General features: G+C 40.9%; 1 protein-coding gene across 1 annotated transcript; it reads right to left on the bottom strand.

The window, feature by feature from the left end:
* Nucleotides 1–7,191: 7,191 nt before the first annotated feature.
* Nucleotides 7,192–17,247, bottom strand: LOC133895487 (aminopeptidase M1-B-like). Its single transcript, XM_062335827.1, has 19 exons — nt 16,930–17,247; nt 16,678–16,823; nt 14,934–15,036; nt 14,577–14,763; nt 14,383–14,476; nt 14,094–14,247; nt 13,856–13,960; nt 13,641–13,757; nt 11,572–11,685; nt 10,986–11,168; nt 10,592–10,886; nt 10,394–10,515; nt 10,183–10,280; nt 9,783–9,960; nt 9,591–9,705; nt 9,427–9,494; nt 8,771–8,848; nt 7,714–7,791; nt 7,192–7,613 (listed from the first exon to the last, which is right to left on the bottom strand). The coding sequence occupies exons 1-19, from the start codon at nt 17,137–17,139 to the stop codon at nt 7,428–7,430; spliced, it is 2,631 nt and encodes an 876-aa protein (XP_062191811.1). The 5' UTR covers nt 17,140–17,247; the 3' UTR covers nt 7,192–7,427.
* Nucleotides 17,248–18,946: the final 1,699 nt, after the last annotated feature.

Genomic DNA, 18,946 nt, shown 5'->3' with positions numbered 1-18,946 from the left:
CATCCTTGTACCCTCAAGGTTTTTATGCTCAAGGACGGTAAACGAAAAATTGCTCAAATCAACACCAGATGGACCGTTATGGAATTAACCATTTCTATAGAAAACTCTAAGTCTTATAGAGTTTGACATAACTGCGACCTAATAAAAATATATCAAATAAATTACCAACTTATTTCCCCTATTAATTAGAAATACATTTATCTAATGTGACTAACTTAGAATTGCTTAACATAATGCTCAATTATTTTCCCTGAAATGTGACCTATTATAATCTTGGTTACCTAAAATCTAACCAATATTACAGTCCTAAATATGAGATAATATAATTAATTATACAATTATTTTGTATACTCATTAGTAATAACAAGAAATTACATATATTTAATTCTAAAGAATTTGCATCTCTTTAATTTGATGAACTTAGCAAATTTATCTCATAATTCTACACACACACACACACACACACACACACACACACACACACACACACACACACACACACACACACACACACACACACACACACACACACACACACACACACACACACACACACACACACACACACACACACACACACACACACACACACACACACACACACACACACACACACACACACACACACACACACACACACATATATATATATATATATATATATATATATATAATTTTCTTAACCTAATACTCAAAATAAATTCTTCGTGACCTAAAATATAACCTACCATCATTTTTGCTAATCCGTAATGAAATCTTACATATATACATATGAAGCAAAATACATAATTTCTAATCCATAATTAAATCTTTCTAATCCATAATTAAAAAAATATTTTTTTTACCTTCCTCTTCTTCTTCCTCCTTCCTTTTTCTTCCTCCTCCCCCTTCTTCCTCCTTCCTTCTCCTTCCTCCTCCTCCCTCCTCTTCTTCTTCCCTCTTCTTCCTCTTCTTCTCTCCCAATCGGCCTCCTCCCTCTCCCTATCAAACGTGTGGCCTCTCTCCACCCCGCACGCTCGGCCTCTCTTATCCTCACATGCCCGGTGACAGTGTGTCGAAGACGTCGACCAAGACAGTGTGTCAAAGACGTCGACCAATAGAGAGAAGGAGGTATGGGGCCTCACGGGCGAACAACAATTTTCGCTAGACAGTTTAGCGAAAATTATAATTTTTGTGATCCGGTCTAGCGAAAATTATTTTTCTTGCAATGGTCCTTTGAAAACTATTTTCACGATATGGTCCTGCAAAAACTTTTCTATTTTTGCTATTTGGTCTTGCAAAAATATTTTTCACTCAACCATAGTGCAAAAACTCTATTTTTCACACTACAACTTTTATATTTTTGTTTTTTTTGCTAAACAGTCGTGTGAACAGGTGATATTTTTTAAATTTCATGATTTTTCATATTATTTCTGAAATTGCCATAAAAATTTAATATTAAAAAAATCACGCTGCTACCCGGTCTTTTTTTTTTTTTTGAAAGGGTACCGTCTGGTCTGATAGTGCAGGGGTGCCTTTGATTAGAAGGGAAGGTTGGATGGGACATGGCTATTTCTATTTTTTATAGGTTAATCTAATTTTTTGTTTAGTTGGGTTGGGTCGGATGGTTCAATTTTTTGTTTGTTTAGTGGAATTAGAGTGGATATAGTGAGTTAGTTTTCTGTTTGATTGGATGGATGAGATGTGCTGAGTGGTTGTGATGACCTTTTGGTAAACTTACCCCTTATCATATATTGGATCGTTATCTTACTTTCCAACCGTCACAAAATAGAAATTTCTCTCTCTTTTTTCTTGAACATTGTTCAGCAAGGCTACTTAGAAATATGCAAGTTGTATATGAACAATAAGTAGAAGGCACTTGAAATATGCTTGTCTATGTTTACAAGAAAAGCACGCCAGAAGCTAACAGATGATCATTAATAAAATCAGATGATCAGTAATATAATCAAGCCCTAAAGAGTTGTTCTCCTGCTACTTCATTATATTCCCACTGAAATTTAGCAAGTCTCCTTACACACATAATAGGAAAGTCTGATCCTTGTTAGGTCTACTCCGTGGAATTTGTCAGCACAGCAAGAGTACGAAGATCTAGACAGTTTATCCGAGAAGACATCTACACTTCCGACCTCATTTAAGGAATCCTGCAACAAAATCGGTAGTTCATTAAGAAATCCACTTTTCATTATGTCAACCCAGATTAACATGCAAGCGAAAGCACACAGCAAGTGAAACTATATTCACCGCAAAACAGTGCCATCTCTTGGGAGACATGAGAATCCCATAGCGCAGCAAACCGGTACTATAACATTTCAAATTTTAACCATTCTATGATTCAATACAGCGCAGAAAACTCTAGTGCAGTAATCCCCCTACGCATTAGCACTACCATGCTCTACAGATCAAATATCGAGAAATTAATCGGCAAAGCACATAGCTTTACTAATTCCAAGTCCAAGAAAGGAAAGCACACTCACAGAGATCAGTGAGACAAGCGCAGCGAAGCTCGGCGTGCAGTACCATACTGTGGGGTTGCGGGAGCCGTCGAAGGGGATCCAGTTGTGATGCGGATCGGCGGGGTTGTCTGAAGGCACCCGAGCACCACGATGGCGGTGATGGCCAGCTTCTGCATCCCGGGCCATGGCCACAGCTGCGGGTTGATGTCGGCGTGGATGGCGCGCTGCTGCGTGTGTGGAGGCTCCTGCGCCCCTCATGGCGGCTGCCGCCGTGGGGCGACGTTGGAGGTCGACGACGATGAGTGGGGCACCGGGTCAGAGGATGGGCAGACGTAGGAGGGATGTGACCGGGTCGGAGGACGCGTGGACGAAGGAGGTGGCCGGTGAAGAAACGGTGAGCGCTAACATCATGTGCAACTCACGTGATAGACAGAGCGCAAATGGGATGTCTCCATCCGGTTGTTTTTGCCGCTTCCGCTCGTCCATCTTGTCCATCATCTCAAGATATGTTCTCCTTAACTCGCCACCCCATCATCTAATCAAACACCCTCAAAACTAGGATGATCATCTCTTATCCATATCTATCCCATAAACCAAACACATGGTAGATGTACCAGGCTAGGCTGGCACATGGCGTCTGACAAGGCGACCCATGCACGAGCCAAGTTGTGACAGCCTAATTTCTTAATACAATAGAAATAATTTTCATAAAGGAAATAAAACCTTAAGGGAAAGCATTTGCATATGTATGTATGTGTACATATGAGTGTACATATATACATATACCTATAAAGAGGTTTAAACATATGCAAATGATTTAAAAGAATATAAATAAATATATATGCATATATATATATATACACACACATTGGTTGATTGAAATATTGCTGTGATATATATGTTTGTATATTGGATATATATATATATATATATGAAGTATATGCGCTAGTATATGTATACCTATATATAGGTATACTAGTAAATGAGAAATAGGAAAAAGAAAAGGGAATTAGAAAAAGAGAAAGCCATCTGGGCTGACATCTCAACCCAGCCCATCTTCCTTCTCCCTCTCTTTTCTCTTCCGGCCCAACGGCCTTCGGCCCAGTGTGCGTGACGTCCGACTCATGAAGCACATCGTCGTCTTCTACCTCCCGCCGTCACTCCCCTTCTGCTCCTCGTCCGAAACAACAATGACAACAAAGGGAACCGCGTCCGATCTTTCGTGTCCAAGCCGAACTCCACCACAGGACCTTCTAGATGAGTTCAATTGACCATAGCAAAGACGAATCCGTGAAAGATTACCTAGAGCTTGATGCGTTTTTGAAATAAAAATGGAGATCAACCCGTCGGCTGAGTCAAATCCAAAAAAATTGGAAGAAGATTGACTGGGATCCTCTCTGGAACTCCATAAGCACCACGACGTCTTTTGCAAGCGTTATCCCTTCCCGAGCTCAGTGGGAATCCAACTTGAACTTGGAGCCGCCGCCGGAAACCACGCGAACCCTAAATCATGTTGAACTCAGTCTCTACCCCGCCCGGACCTATATATGTGCTGTGCACCCAGACCTTCCCCTCAACAACCGCAAACTATTCCCTTGAAATCCAGAGCGAATCCGCCGCCAGAGGAGCTTAGCAATCTCGCCAGAGTGGAACCGAAACCCCTCGCCGTCGATCGGATGAAGTCATAAATAGTGATAATGACGCAATACATACATTCAAATGATTAGAATAATTCGGTTATGGTTTTAAATAATGTTTTCAAGTCCAAAAACAATTCTAAAAATAGGAATAAATTAGTAAATAATTCTAATAATGTTTTGTAATGTTATTTAAATATTTTTTAATGTTTTTATATAGTTTTATAATTTAATTAAATGCTAGAAAAATCGTAGAAAATCATATATGACTCTAGAAAATTCTAAAAAAAATCCTAACAATATAATTTCATCTGTAGTTAATCTTTTTATCCTATTTTAATATTTTGGAGGTAGTAACTTGTTAAGTGTATCTCTGTTTTGACCCGTTCTTTCGTCAAAATGTTCAGAAAAGCGTGATTTTGTGTGTGATGTTGTTTATTATGTGATATTTGGTTTTTTTTATCTTGGTGTTTATGTGTTTCCTTTTTGCTTATGTTTACGAGTAGACGCTAACATTCCAGACGACCTAGAAGGACTTCAGAACCAAGAATTTGAAGATCCAACTGAGTACAGTGAATGTGAGTTGTGTTCATGAACATATTTATCCTAGTTTTTAAAATATTTTATTTTAAAAACATACATGATAATAATTTGGTCAAGAATCCCAAGAGATAGGTTTTACCCTAGTTTTTCCTTCTCAACCTTGTCGCTATAGTTTTGGGTTATGAAAGGGTAGATATGCTTTGCTTTGCTTTGGGATGATGATCATAATAATGGCTCTATGAAATATGATAATGGTCCTATGCAACAATGATAAAAAGATGATCTAATTTTTGTAGTAATATGGTATAAGGATTTGAGTAATGGTTTGATGAGACCGATACAGATTATACAGTTAGAATGTGGTAGTCTTGCTCAAATCTAAGGACCCATTCGTGGAGTTTTCTTTTCGAGTAAATAGTACAACCATAAGTATAGAATGGGACAAGCTTAGTCAATTAATTTGCATACTCTCAATATTGTGTGGACCATCCGATTGTGTGAAACAAAAAGATGTACTTCTAGGGTTCCATTGGTGCAAGAGTGGGCTTCTATTGATGATGTGTATTCATACAGCGGTAAAAACCTTAGCGAGTATGCATGTACTTAGAAGGGCATTGTAAAAGCTTTGTAGTGGTCAACTTGGTGCATACCTCGGAAGTATATACGGTACTGACGGGTACCGGTAACAAAGTATGATTATGATTTGTGGGTAAAGTGTACGATCTCTGAAGAGTGTAAAATTAGTTAATCAATCATACTCATGATTATGAGTGGCAAGTGAAACCTCAAATAATTAGAAATTGGTGATTTGGTCAATTTGGTCAATTATAGTGATGGAAATTATGATTGAGGTGTTGTTCAATCTTGGTGGTGAGAATCTTAGTTGAGGTGTTGGAAGAATGGTTAAGTAAGGATGGTTGGAATCTTGAGACGGATGTTTATTTACTGTTGGTCACTTAATTTTTATTGCTTTCCGAGTGTTTTATTTAAATGTTGTTTTATGTAAAAGAGTTACATTGCCGTATTATTGTCAAGTCTTCATATGCATATTATTTCCTCACAACTTGTTAAGTTTGACATGCGCTTAATCTTGCTATCACCAAACACTTAGAGAAGAAATTGAAGAGTTCGCTGAGAATAGATCGTTCTAAGATGCTTTCTATGTCAGTTTAGCCTGTGAAGTCGTTATGAAGGATTAAAATCTACCTAGTTCCGCTGTAGAGTCTTATTTGGATCTTGTTCTATGAAGGTCACTTTTGTATGACATGTAACGACGATTAAATATGGTATTATAATAATATTCATATATAAAATTACAATATGTTGAGATTAATTCATGACCTTAACCCACAAACGAGATTAGTCTTTTACCGGTCTTGACAAAGGTCCGGTCCGACCAACAACGGCAAGCGTAGCTCAGGGCATGTCCAATGCAATGACGCTTAGATGAATACTTAAAGAGAGAGAATAAATGGTATGCCATCTACAGCCTGCATAGGAGCCCTAATTTTCAATGGGAACAACGGTTTATAGACGCTTAAATAGTTTAAAAAAATAGGAGCTCGATTAAACATCTATGAGCCACAAGTCCACAACGCGCTCGAACATACTCCAACAATTCTTTTACTCTGGCATGAGAGCTGGAGACGCTTGGAAACTGCTCGAAGCGTTGGCCGCTTGGTCAAGGGTCGATTCCGTCAGCAAGCGTTTCCGTTCACACGTGCTGACCTCCATCGTGTCAAGATCAGCTAGCAACTGCCCTGAAGCGCCTAGCCACTTAGCAGCGTTGCACAGGCCCTCAGCTGCGCCTGCGGCCCTGCGTGCTTGCTGCGATATATAGTGCGTGTCGTGACTCGTGAGACTGAGCCAGCAATCTCGTTGGGTTTTTTTTTTCTCCTTAGAAATTCGAGTCTCTCTTTCTCCTTTTGTTGGCAGCTAATGGCGAACTGACGTTACTTTACCCTCAGTAAATAAATTTTATTTACCGGCGATTGGGGTGTAATAAACGCAGAGTTACCAATTAGTGGGTGTACCGCAATGGATGGTGGTGGATGCTAATTGACCGGTGTTAATTTCGCAACGGATGTCACCGTTGGTTTCTAGTTTGGTCAACGATCGATGATAAGCAATCCTCATAGCTACGAGTTGAGTTGTAGTCCATGGTTGAAGCTGCTGGCCGTGCATCTGTCCCAGATTCATAACCAAAGATTCCAGAGTTCAGGACCCAGGCTCCTCGTGAACGTCTGTCTAATCGGTCACCGTTTCGTTCGCAGGTTTATTGTCCAATCATATCTGGGATTCCAAACTTGCTGTCCAAGTTCTCCTTCAACGTCATCAGCGACTGAGATGTGCAACCCAGAGCCTAAGACTTTCGAAGAGACTTGCATACTTCAGCTGGCCATTGAACAATATGCGATGCAGACCATATCTGATGCAGCTTTGTAATCACCAGCAGCTCATCTTTTATGTTGTATAACGTTTTCTTCTAATATATTGATATGTGCTGTATATTGTTTCTTGTGACCTTTTTTTCTGCCATGTGAAAATGAAATCAGCACTGTACAATAACTGTGTTCCTGTTGCTTTATTACTGTTGCTCTTACAACCGTGAACTTAAGCACAGCAGTCTTTCAAACAAACGTCATGTGTTCTTTTGTCGCAGCACAGATCAGGCACGAGCTAAATCGCCAAATGCACCACTATAAGAACCGCCACGCTGATTTCCCAAGAGCATTATCACGTACTCCCATGAGATGATCACACTAGAAACAACTCTTTTGCAGCAAGCCACATTTTACACCTCTTGTTGCAGCAGCTCATGCACTGTCTGGCAAAGGTCGGGCTCGCTCCTGATGCTATCAATCCATCTCGCACTGATCCGCACCCTCTCGAGGCTCTGCTTCAATGCTCTCTGGAATGACGGTTTGATTCGATTGGCAAAGAACTCAGATACTTCAGTGGCTTTCTCCTCGGAGGTGAACTAACCATGCAGAGCAAACACAAAAGAGAAACATTATTACTAACTAAATGGCAATGGCAGCCACGGGAAGAACAGTGAAGGTAACCATGATCCATTATACTGGTGAAATAATGTAGTTGATGAAGTCTGATATCAGTGAGCTTGATGGCCAGGTCTTCAGCACGTAATCCCAGTTTTGCTGTAATGTGACAAATACGGGCATAAATATCCAACATGTTTTCAATTATAGTTGTTGAAATAATAGGATAACTTTCTGAAAAAAAAAACCTTATACTAGTGTGCTATCTAGTGCAACCAGCATTGCCTTGTGTCAACCCTCCCTCTTTTATGTTCTGGACAAATTTGTGATCCATCTTTTACTTTAAGTGGCTTAGATGCACAGTTAATAGACTAAATCGTAACAGATGAACAATATTTATGCTTTTGCATACAATTGTGCACCATATACTCAGATTCACCACAGAGGGCTCTGTTGCATGTGCTAATGGTATAGCAGATGAGCAAAACTGCAACAATTTCAGGTAAATGGGATTTCATTTTATGGACAGACCGTAGATGACCTAGTTCTCTTTCAATATGCAATAGCAGATCTGTTTGATTGCAGTTATTCTGGTTAGAAGCCACAAAAGTGCGAAGTGCATGAGATTGATTGCGCTAATGTTGGACAAGGGGATTGATTGTACAGACATGCATAGCGCTAGGGATACTATTTCTTAAGTGCAATTTTTCTTATTTCATAGTTATTTTGACCATTTACTGTAAACATTAACAACAAACGTTTATTGGCATATCTTCATCTGAAGTATGGCGTATCCTTCATTCATATTGTCCACAGTCAAGATATCAGGTGGTACCAAGAAGTTTACAATGTATTGGTTGCAACCTGCAGCAGTATGAATACCATGCACCAGATTAAGTGGTTGTCTATTTTTTTAGAACATTGATTTAGAAGCGGTGGATCCCTAATGGGTGCTGTCTCTGAATTCATTAATGCATGAGTCAGCACAGAACTTTGATACATGCATCACACACTTTATGATATGTCACACCAATTTCTCAATAGAGCAGATGCAAATTCTAAAATATCAGAAATATGTGCATATCGTATCAGATATTTAACATAAAAGACTGGCTTAGATGCCCTGCAACTGACATACCTTCAGCCAGATCCATGCAACTTCTCGTCCTTCTAAGCTAATGCCACCAAGGATATAAAATGAATCTTGATTCCGTACCTAATAAGCAAGCAACAGATTAGATTGACTTTTGTACATACAGTTGTCCAGACCATAGTTTAGAACACCGACCAGGCTGGCGGTTCAACCGAAAAAACCTGGAACCTGTGAATAGCCCGGTCTGATTTGACCAAAGTCAGTTCCTGCAGTAGAACTGCTACAAACCAGGAAAAACGACCGATTTTACTGGTTTCTCAATGAACCAACATCAGACCGGACGCTACTGTGTGGGGAAAAAAAATGAAGTGTGGCTGCTGGGAACTGAAGGAGCTCCCACCACTTGGTAACGACCGAGCAACACTAGGTTGCTGATTTGTATAACAAAACATTTCTACTCAACATTATTCCATCTCTATAACACTTAAAATTATTACCTTACTGTTTTATGCGAATCAGTGGTCCAATTGGTGAGCTGGCGGTTGAACCAGTGAACCAGGAAGCCCACAGTTTCGACAACGGTCTGGCTTTTAAAACTATGGTTCAGACTCGAAGCTACTTCAACCACAACCAGTAACTATTTGGAACGACTTGTTTGCAAATTTGATGATATGTAAAATAGAAATGGTTTAGAGGTAAACCTCGTCAGTAAACATAAAGTTCAATGCCTCAAAAACAATATCCTTATCCGGCGATGAAGACAGTGAGCCTGGAAACAAATACAAGATTTTCAGGATAAGCCATATCTTCAGAAAGATCTATTATGTTGCTGCACAATCTAGACAGTCAAAAAATCCACACAAACCCAAGACACGTGACTTCTCCTGTGCTTCAGCTGTTTCTCTGTAGATTTTGAGGAGAGCATCATAACTGGATCTGCTTGAGGTACTAACAGTCCGCATCACAGCAAGGTATGCAGCCTGCAGAACATTGCATGTTAGACATCAAAGAGGTAACACTGCAACAGTATGTAAAGGAAAACCATGAGGCCTATGACCTTTCTATTATCTGGTGGAAGAAGGGAAGTTTTGCGGTCTTCTAAGAAGATGTGGAAACGCCGAACTCCCTCATTTATAGTCTCATGATGTCCGAGTCTGACCAGAGCAATCAAGAGCAGTGATCTAAGCATTATGTCCAGATGGCTCTCACTGTCCTTGGGGTCCCAGCCTAATTTTCTGAAATATTAAGGTACATGTAGTCTTTAATATGGTTGCAGAAAGGGAATAGCAAGAATGTTGCAGCAACAGAAATTAACACAAAGCTAGTTCTCTGTTTACATGCATAAGGATAGACACAAGAGGAAGACATGCATAAATAAACATGGATTGAAGACAATTTATGGAAAACCACAAAAAAAGATGGTGAAAAAAAGTAAAATATGAAGCTTATTCGCATACTTGGCAGCTGGCAGAAGAAGGTTGATCAAAAGCTGTTTGATATCTTTGTTCAAGTCAGGAGTAGCATCAACTGATATTTTAGAAATGCCTAAGCATACCTGGCAAGAAAGAGGAAACATGTATGTAATTTTTAATGGTAACATCAAGTGCCACAGAATTGATTGGAGATAACAAGGATTAAGAATCCACTGGAGGTGCAAGATTTACTTACAGAGGTTACATGTGATAGTACAGTGTAATCAGACTCATCATGATAAGCATTCAGCAGTCGCAGCAATGATGTCAGTGTTTGCTTGCAAGCAATAGAAAGGGCGTATGAATCTTCCACAATACCTGCAATAGTAACGTGCCACCTTGTCAAAAACCTCGAAAAAGAACACAAAAGTGCTAAAAGATGTCTTGTCTTTACCAATCTTATCCATTAATGAGAGCTTCTTGGCTTTTATTGCAATTACAAGTCCAGCAGCAAGTTCATCATCATACTTTACTCTATAAAATCCTGTTTGATCAATATTCAATTTGATCCAAATGTTTTGATTATTCTCTCCATTGGCACTTTGAGAGGCAATGAACTCTTTAATCTGCATCTTATCAGTCTTGTCTTTCAATAAAAACTTTTTCTGTACATCATACGAGTCACAGCATGATGTTATAGGAACAATCCACATGCCAGGACCAGAAGATCCGTCAGAGAGAAACTGTGCCTGTAACGGAACAAATAATTTAGCGAAAACCTTTCAGTACTCAGTTCTCCATGTATATTAGTCAAGACACATGTGAAAATGAAAGATCTGTCAGCAAACCTGTTCAAGTTCCAAATCATGTTCATTAAGTTTTGCATAAATAACAGGATATCCTTGTTGCTTAGTCCATGTAGTCATCAAATCCTTAACAGGCTCCCCGGATTCCTCCTCAAGAACAGTCCATAGGTCTTCAGTCTTAGCATTTGAGTAGGCGTACTTCTTTATATATGAAGCCAAAGCTTTCTGAAACATTAAACATTAACAAAGTCGGTACCAGCAGAATAAATGAAGGAACAGAACTAGATAGGCAAACATAAATTATAAACACAAAAAAATGGTCATTTCGATTATATTAGAAAAACCATAATTCAAGCTATTCTCCAGCAGGTGCACCTGGCAGAATTATAATATGACAAGCAACAAAACCAGAATAAATAATTACAATTCCCTAGAAATTTGGTTTATAGATTCGTTAGGATATCTTTAGTGAAGATGCACTGCATTAGAATAGCTGCAGCAACATCTAGCCTTGAGGTTAATGGGTTAATGAAGAAAACAAAAAATTAAATGTGCAAGGATAAGATGCAATGTTGGACCAATAAAGATACAAAAAAGGATAAAACTCATAGGAGAAACAACATCAAACCTGAAAACGCTCTGCACCAAGGTAGCTTTGTAGCATACGAATAACAGAAGCTCCCTTATCATAGCTTATGGAGTCAAAAATTGCATCAATCTCACTGGCGTGGTTTATTTCAACCTGAACAAACAGGAAAAATATTTGGTTCAAATAAATAGAAGTCACTCACAACAGAGACAAATGGACATGTTAATGATGTGAAGTCAGAAAAACAGTAAGGAATGCTTGACAATATTTGGCATATTGCTAACGTCCTCTAAAATGACAATATAATACAAGCATTGACATCTGAGGCAGCAGCTCCTCCAGGGCTGGGGACGGCGAACCGGCAGGCAGCAACAAATCCAACATGTTAGATGGAAAGGGGGTGGTTGGAAAGAAGACATCATAGTTGTCTTGGTGTCGAGATATCGTCGCCATAACGTCGAAATATCGTCGCTGTAACGTCGAGATATCGACGTGGCAGTGAACGGCGTCTCGCCACAGGGACGCCACAGCTACGGCGTGTATGGCGTCTGCCATAGCACCGTCGCGTCTCTGTGGCGTCGTTTTGCGCTGTAGCGGCCACAATAGAGCCACCGCCGCTTGAGCCGCCGCTTGGATCTCCGGCCACCCCTACCTCGGATCTCCAACCTTCTACTCCGCCCGCCTCTTCGGCCCGCCTGCATGTTGTGTGAGTGTGTGAGTGGAGGGGGGTAGTTGTTGTGTTGCGTGCGCGAGTGGAGAGGGTTGTTGGCTAGGGTTAGAGAATGAGTCGATTGGCTGGATTTGTGGGCTACCTTGATGGGCTGGACAGCCTAGTAGCCCACTTATTAATTCTTGTCTTCGTTCCCTTTTTCCTTTTGTTTTACTCACAATATATTATTGCATATCAAGTGTTGAAAGCCTCAAGCTCTACTGCTTTGCCCCTGATCTGCTAAGTGTTCAAGGCTTCAAGCTCTGGTGTGTTGTACTTGTCAAAGATTTGTTCCTGACAATGTGTCGGGAATTAGACTAGGGTACCTTCAGATCAAGGATCGAGCACAAAACAAGACACGCGATGTAGACAGGTTCAGGTCCCCGGCTGGAGTAATCACCTACGTTTTGTATGTAGGTTGATGTATTTCTATTCTCTCGAGTACAAGCAAGGTGATTAAACCTATTACAAGGAGTAGATCGAATCTAAACTAAACTAGAGTTGAAGTCGCTAAGTATCTCCTATGGTCTTGGTGCTTGCGTCGAGTTGAGTCGTGTTGAACTACTCTAGGTCGTCGAAGTTGTGAATCTAGTTGTAATTCTAGTTGTCGTCCATCTTGTCAGTCAAGGCAAGGTAGCCGAATCCAGTCTGGATACTTGTCAAACTCAAGTCGGTTAACCCAATCGAGACCTTCCTAGTATGGGTGTGATCTCCGAGTATACCTGGTCCGCAATATCCCGAGTCGTTAAAGATATGATCAAAGTATCTTGTCCATATATGATGTACTCCTTATGCTAGTTAGATATTCGACAATGTTGCTCTGTTGTGTATTCGCCATGCCAATGTATGTATGGTGTCGCCATGCCGCGTGCCATAGGTGTTGTAAAGTCGTGAAGGTGATAGGTTGCCACGCATCGCCAGACCGCCGTAACAACGATGGAAGACAGTACCGGAGATTATGGCAGCACTGTTGGAGATGGCAACAACACCACTAGAGAAGGTGGCACTGGTGGAGAGATGAGAAAGGCACCTGGGGTTTAGTCTTACGCTCTGATATCATGTTAAAGACAAAGAGATGTTATCTACAGCTGCACACATTATTCCATTACTATTAGGTATGCATACAAGTGTCATGCCTCTTGGGCCAACCCTAGACTAGATACACTACATAAGCCAAGTTACTATATATACATATACTGCACTTAACATGAATACTTCAAACAAAAGTTATTCTAAATATCAGAACTTCATTGAAACGTAATAATGTCAAAGGGCCGGTGCAAATATTTTGCAGCAACTGTTGTAGAATTATCAGAAAACATTCTTATACAAAATAATGCTAAAAAATGCAAAGCAACCATTTTCATCAACTGGAACTAAGACAAAAAAAGAAGAATACCTCGATAGGATGAGACTCTGCAAGTGCATCCAGTCTGAGGCCAGAAGTCGTCTCATCAAGGAATTGCGTCCAATTATTCCATTCAGGAAATAAAGATTCTACTGCTAAATAGCTTACCTGTTGAAACATAAGACTTACTCACTATTAAGGAATTAAGGTTACACAACAATTGGCTATTAATATAATTGCTCAATAATGTTGGCAGGATTGATTACCCAGGAGGCAAAACCCTCGTTTAGCCACAAGTGAGTCCACCATTCCATGGTCACAAGATTGCCAAACCATTGGTGAGCCAACTCATGTGCAACAGTTATTGCTACCTAAATGGAGATATTAAGAAAAAACAGGAGATTTACTTAGTTATAATTATAGTGAAGCATTCAAGTGCGACACTCATTCTCCATTATAGACAATCAAACAAATAAAGTTGATAAAAGTAAATGTAGCTGTAACCTGTTGTTTGTTGGATGCTGATGATAATAGCTCATCATAGAGCAAAGCTGTTTCACGGTACGTGACCAACCCATAGTTCTCCATGGCCCCAGCAGCAAAATCCGGTATAGCAATCATATCCAACTTAGGTAGCGGATAAGGAGTGGCAAAATAACTGGGGAAAAAATGACATTAGTGATTCTGATCCCACTGGCACCATCCATTGACGAATTCAATTATTGAACAAATCTTCTTTCCCCATTTGATCTCATTATTTAGAAATATATCTTAGAATCAAGACTAAGCTTACTCTTTATATAGATCCAGTGACTTCACAGCAACATCTAGTGCAAACTTTCCTTGGTTAATCTTTCCAACTTGAGTATACACACGAACTTTGGTTCCTAGTTAAATTAACAAATTGATAGAAATATATAAGTAGGGAAAGAAGAGCATTATAACAGCACTTTGAACGAAATTACATAATGAAAACAGATCTTGTACCCTCTAATGTCGAGCTCTCTATGTAATCAAATAAGCCAACAACTATAGCCACAAGATAAGTTGACATAAGCGGTGATTCCTCATAATAAATGGTCTTGATAGGTCCATTAGCTGTCTCGCTAACCACTGGCATGTTGGACAAGGCTACCAGCTCAGATGGAACTTCTAGTGTTAGCTTGAACTTAGCCTGAAAAACACAAGTACCAAGACAATAAATAAGTAATTTTAGATAGTGAATTCTACATTTTAAAAATTCTAAAAAATAGTAACATAAGAGGGTGTTTTAACCTGTATGAAGGCTAAATACAAAAATACATCAAAACATTGTTCAGAAAACAAAAATAACATGTTAAACACCTTAAATGCAGGCTCATCCCAGCATGGAAAGCACCGGCGCGCATCAGCAGCTTCAAACTGTGTAACCGCCATGTTTCTTGATTCCCCATTGTACACATACTTGCTGCAATCAAATGCCAACACAAGGCATTAAAAAGAGAGGGCATTTATACAGAAAAATATTAAGATCATGTGCATCTGGCATTCCAGTATTCTACAAGCACCTAATACATCAAATGTTCACAAATTATACAATGTTGTTCAAAAGGTTAAAATAATCCATGAATAAAGGTTCTGGAAATGGGTTGGTATCCCTGCTACACATTACAATCATGAACCTTGATGGCACGATTAATACCCACAAATTAACTACATCCTATTTCTGCTATTTATGTTTGAAGTTTTACCAACGCTAGCAGTACCATGACCACTGACTGAAGCAGTCAGCCAGCACAGCCACATCATTACTAAGTTCTGAATCCTTATGTACTGGATTTCATTTTTTGTGTCAAGTTATTGGACAGATAAACTTCTTGGATCTCTGCATGGCACCATGTACATGAGCATGTACCAGACTGATAGCCCATGTGATGGGTACTGCCGCAATGGGGACGGTAGTTATCATAGTGATTCTGGGGCACCAGGATGCCTAGGCGATAGTTGGACGGTGGAAATGAACAATGATAATAATAATAGCTCATATGAGAGGAAATTAATTAGATATACCACATATAGCAACAAATCAGGAGGCATAGCAAGGTTCTCGCTGCTTGGGCCTAAATGTAGCACAACTTGGCCCACATGGACCCCTAACCGAACCTTGTCTTTCCCTGCCTCATGCCTCAAACAGACAGCTGCTACTTGTGAGTACCAAGGTTCTCCAAATCGCGATCTCGAATCTGACTAGAGGTTTTTGGGTGTGATCGATATTGAACCTAAGGCATTACCTGATTGTACCAAAGAACCATTTGTGAAAATCTACCATGTTTGTCAACTCTAACACATTTATAAAATTGTACTTTTAGAACTTCTATTTATAAAAACATAGTGTAACGATCATCTGTTATTTATTCAAATTATCATGGACACGGATAGATAAAAAATCAAAAAATACAATTATAATGACGTATAAAAGTACTTACCTAATAAAGTAACTCGTTAAAATTGATATAATCAAGTAGGACCACACTAAAATTTTCATGACGATCCTACAAAAAAACTTGGTAGAATCGTAACAAAATTAAGACTACCAAACTAAGACGACCTGGGTTCGGATTGGTCCAATCAATCTAGGGTCACAGAACTGTGAGATCATAGAATGGAATTCGAGACTCCGACAAACTTGATTTGAGACATACATATGCTAATGAAGCATATTGCTTGTACCAAAATGCGCACTAGCTATGGTAGCACAGTGACTACTGACTAGCAAATTGTACAGACTAAATATTGGCCAAGGTTGTCAGGATCAGCATCCTAGCTAGACCCTGATGATTGTTTTCTGGTAATAAATACTAATTTAGGTCCTGTAACTATTGCTATTTTTTAGAACAATAAGCATTGCAACAAGAACCCGTCCAAATGTCTTCGATGTACACAATTCGCGTGATAATGAAGCAACCGGATCGAGTGGTTCCAAACACACATTTGTTGTTACTACGCTAGCCAAACACCCTAAATACCTAATTACCAGGTCTTGGACAATAAAACAATAACTGAGGCTTTTCTAAATATCCCTGTTATCAGAACGACAAAACCACCGTACCTCCTGTAGAATCCCCTCATCTGATCGTTCAGAGTCCCGGTGAAGTCCATGGTGAGCACGCCCTCGCCGACGGGCAGCTCCCGGTCGAATCCAACGACCAAGATCTCGTCCTCCTCGAATTGCACCACCTCGGAAGGCGCCAAATCCTGCAACAACCCGAACCACCGACAAGATGAGACTCCGGGGAAAAATACCGACCGAGCGCAGAGGACCGACAGCGTCCCCTCCGAGGGGTGAAGAGCGCGTGCGTGCCTGGAAGCGGATGGAGTCGCGGTCGACGGCGAGCTCGGCGGCGTTGAGGACGAGGAAGCGCGTGGGCGCGGACACCGCGACGGCGACGGCTGCGGCGCCGGAGAAGGCGCAGGAGGCGAGGTCGGGGCGGAGGCGGAGGTCGTAGCGGAGCGGGGAGGCGAAGCGCGGGAGGCGCGCCTGGCCCCGGAACTCCTCCGGCGAGGCTGCCATTACTCGCGAGGAGGGTTCGGGGGTTCAGGCGGCGGACAGACCGGGCGGGCGTGCGAGGAGGGTCCAGGTCACATGGAGCTATGCAGTGGAGTAGACAGTGGAGTCGTAGGAAAGTTGGGCCGGGTTGCTTCTGTGAAATAAATTCTATTGCACCTGATTAAAAAATCTCTTTTATTATTTTCTTTCTATACTCTTGATCACATAATAGATAGTATAGATAAGATCTCATAAAAATCTTTCTGAATAGATCTTATAGAATTTGCTTTGTGCTTTCGAGCCAGGTTAAGCACCCGTCCTTGATCTCTTTCAATGGCCCAAAGCAACCAAATAATCACAGTGCCGGATCCGACCATGTTGCCGCCACCGGCAACAGCCTCTTCTAACTTCCCGCCCTCGCCACGGCTGCCTGCTGCTCGTTCCATATTCTACTATGCCTTTGTTTTGTTACGTTACATTATACACGATTTAAATTATAAGCCCCCCTCTATCTCGTGCTCGAGCATTTTAGAGCCTCCTCACACTCGAATTTTCAGCCATCTGATCCAAATCCGACACGTCATGTTCATCTTCTTCCTTCCGAGCATCTTCTTCCTCAAGCTTCGTCTCCCCATTCTGTCCGCCATTGCGCCCTCGCCTCCGCTTCGCTGCACTCCTCCCATCTTCGGCAACTCCTGTCGTTGGATCCGTGCCCCTGCCGCACTACTCTTCATTTGTGAGATATGAAATTCACAAAGAATGATTATTTTTGTCTTTTGTTTCCCTCTTTCTGATGAGACCGTGCCTCATCGAGATATGTCCTCTCTGACATATAATATTCATATTCTTTTTTGTTTGGTGAGAATCATATTTCAAGTATTGAAAGAATGTTAGCATCTGTTATCCATCCAGCAACGGCAACGGCAACGGCAACGAGTGAAGTTGCGGCAGGAGAATGAGGAGCGGGCTCGGACGAGTTGTGTGTTGCATTTGGATTGGGCTGCCATTAAGCTGGCATGTGTGTGTGGGACCTATGGGTCAGATGTATAAAAGGATATGGATGAACTGGAATAAGGAACATGACATGTTCACGGCTCTATCGTGCCCTCTCCTACCTCTAGCCTCCTTCCTCGGATCGGATTCCTTCTTCTCCGGCAAACTCCCCCCCCCCTACGTTCGTTACAAAGAAGTAGTTTCGTCATGGAACAACATCAAGTATTGGTGTACGTAGAGACGATATTTTCTTTTCCCTCCTCCTTCTAACCTCCTTCTCTTTTTCTTTTTTTTTCTCCGTTTCGACCCCTTGTTTTTCCCTCGTGTTCCAACGGGCAGGGATGTTCCAACACCCTACCCCCAGGTCCGCCACTGGTACAGTGGTACCAAGTGCCCATTGTGTTGACCACCACCGCTACCTCTGCTCCAACACTGTACATGTGCTGCCCGGCTAGATTTTTTATTTTTAACTCATTTAAATCTAATATTTTAATACTAGTTCCTCCCTAACTAAATTTTCAGCAAACCTTCTTGTCTCGCCATGGTCCTTAGTGTGGCCAGAAAACTCGTAATAAAATATTATATTTAAATAGGGTCGTGACATGGTGCTTATAAGATTGAGCAATATTTGCATGCCTGTTGACTTCATAGTCCTTTTGTCAGGCTGATCGAGATGGTGATGGCGAAGGCGACGATGAACTTGTAGCCTTGGATATAAGGAGAGCAAGTTGTATGTCCAAGGCCTCGTCGAGGCTTTCACGTGCGACCAACGTTGGCTGGGAGTCCTGTGTCAGGCCGCTTTAAGAAATGGCCGTGTTCCGCAATGGCATTGTTAATC

Source organism: Phragmites australis, chromosome 16 (assembly GCF_958298935.1).
Source record: "Phragmites australis chromosome 16, lpPhrAust1.1, whole genome shotgun sequence".
Classification (NCBI taxonomy): Eukaryota; Viridiplantae; Streptophyta; class Magnoliopsida; order Poales; family Poaceae; genus Phragmites; species Phragmites australis.
This window is presented reverse-complemented; position numbering and strand designations above follow the sequence as displayed.

What these genes read in the sequence shown, in the direction of transcription:
- LOC133895487 (XM_062335827.1), bottom strand. Translation starts at nt 17,139, where the DNA reads ATGGCAGCCTCGCCGGAGGAGTTCCGGGGCCAGGCGCGCCTCCCGCGC. An exon ending in AGAGAGCTCGACATTAGAGG is followed by an intron (nt 14,477 to 14,576) that starts GTACAAGATCTG and finishes TAATTTAACTAG; the next exon opens with GAACCAAAGTTCGTGTGTAT. An exon ending in CAGAGTCTCATCCTATCGAG is followed by an intron (nt 11,686 to 13,640) that starts GTATTCTTCTTT and finishes CTGTTTGTTCAG; the next exon opens with GTTGAAATAAACCACGCCAG.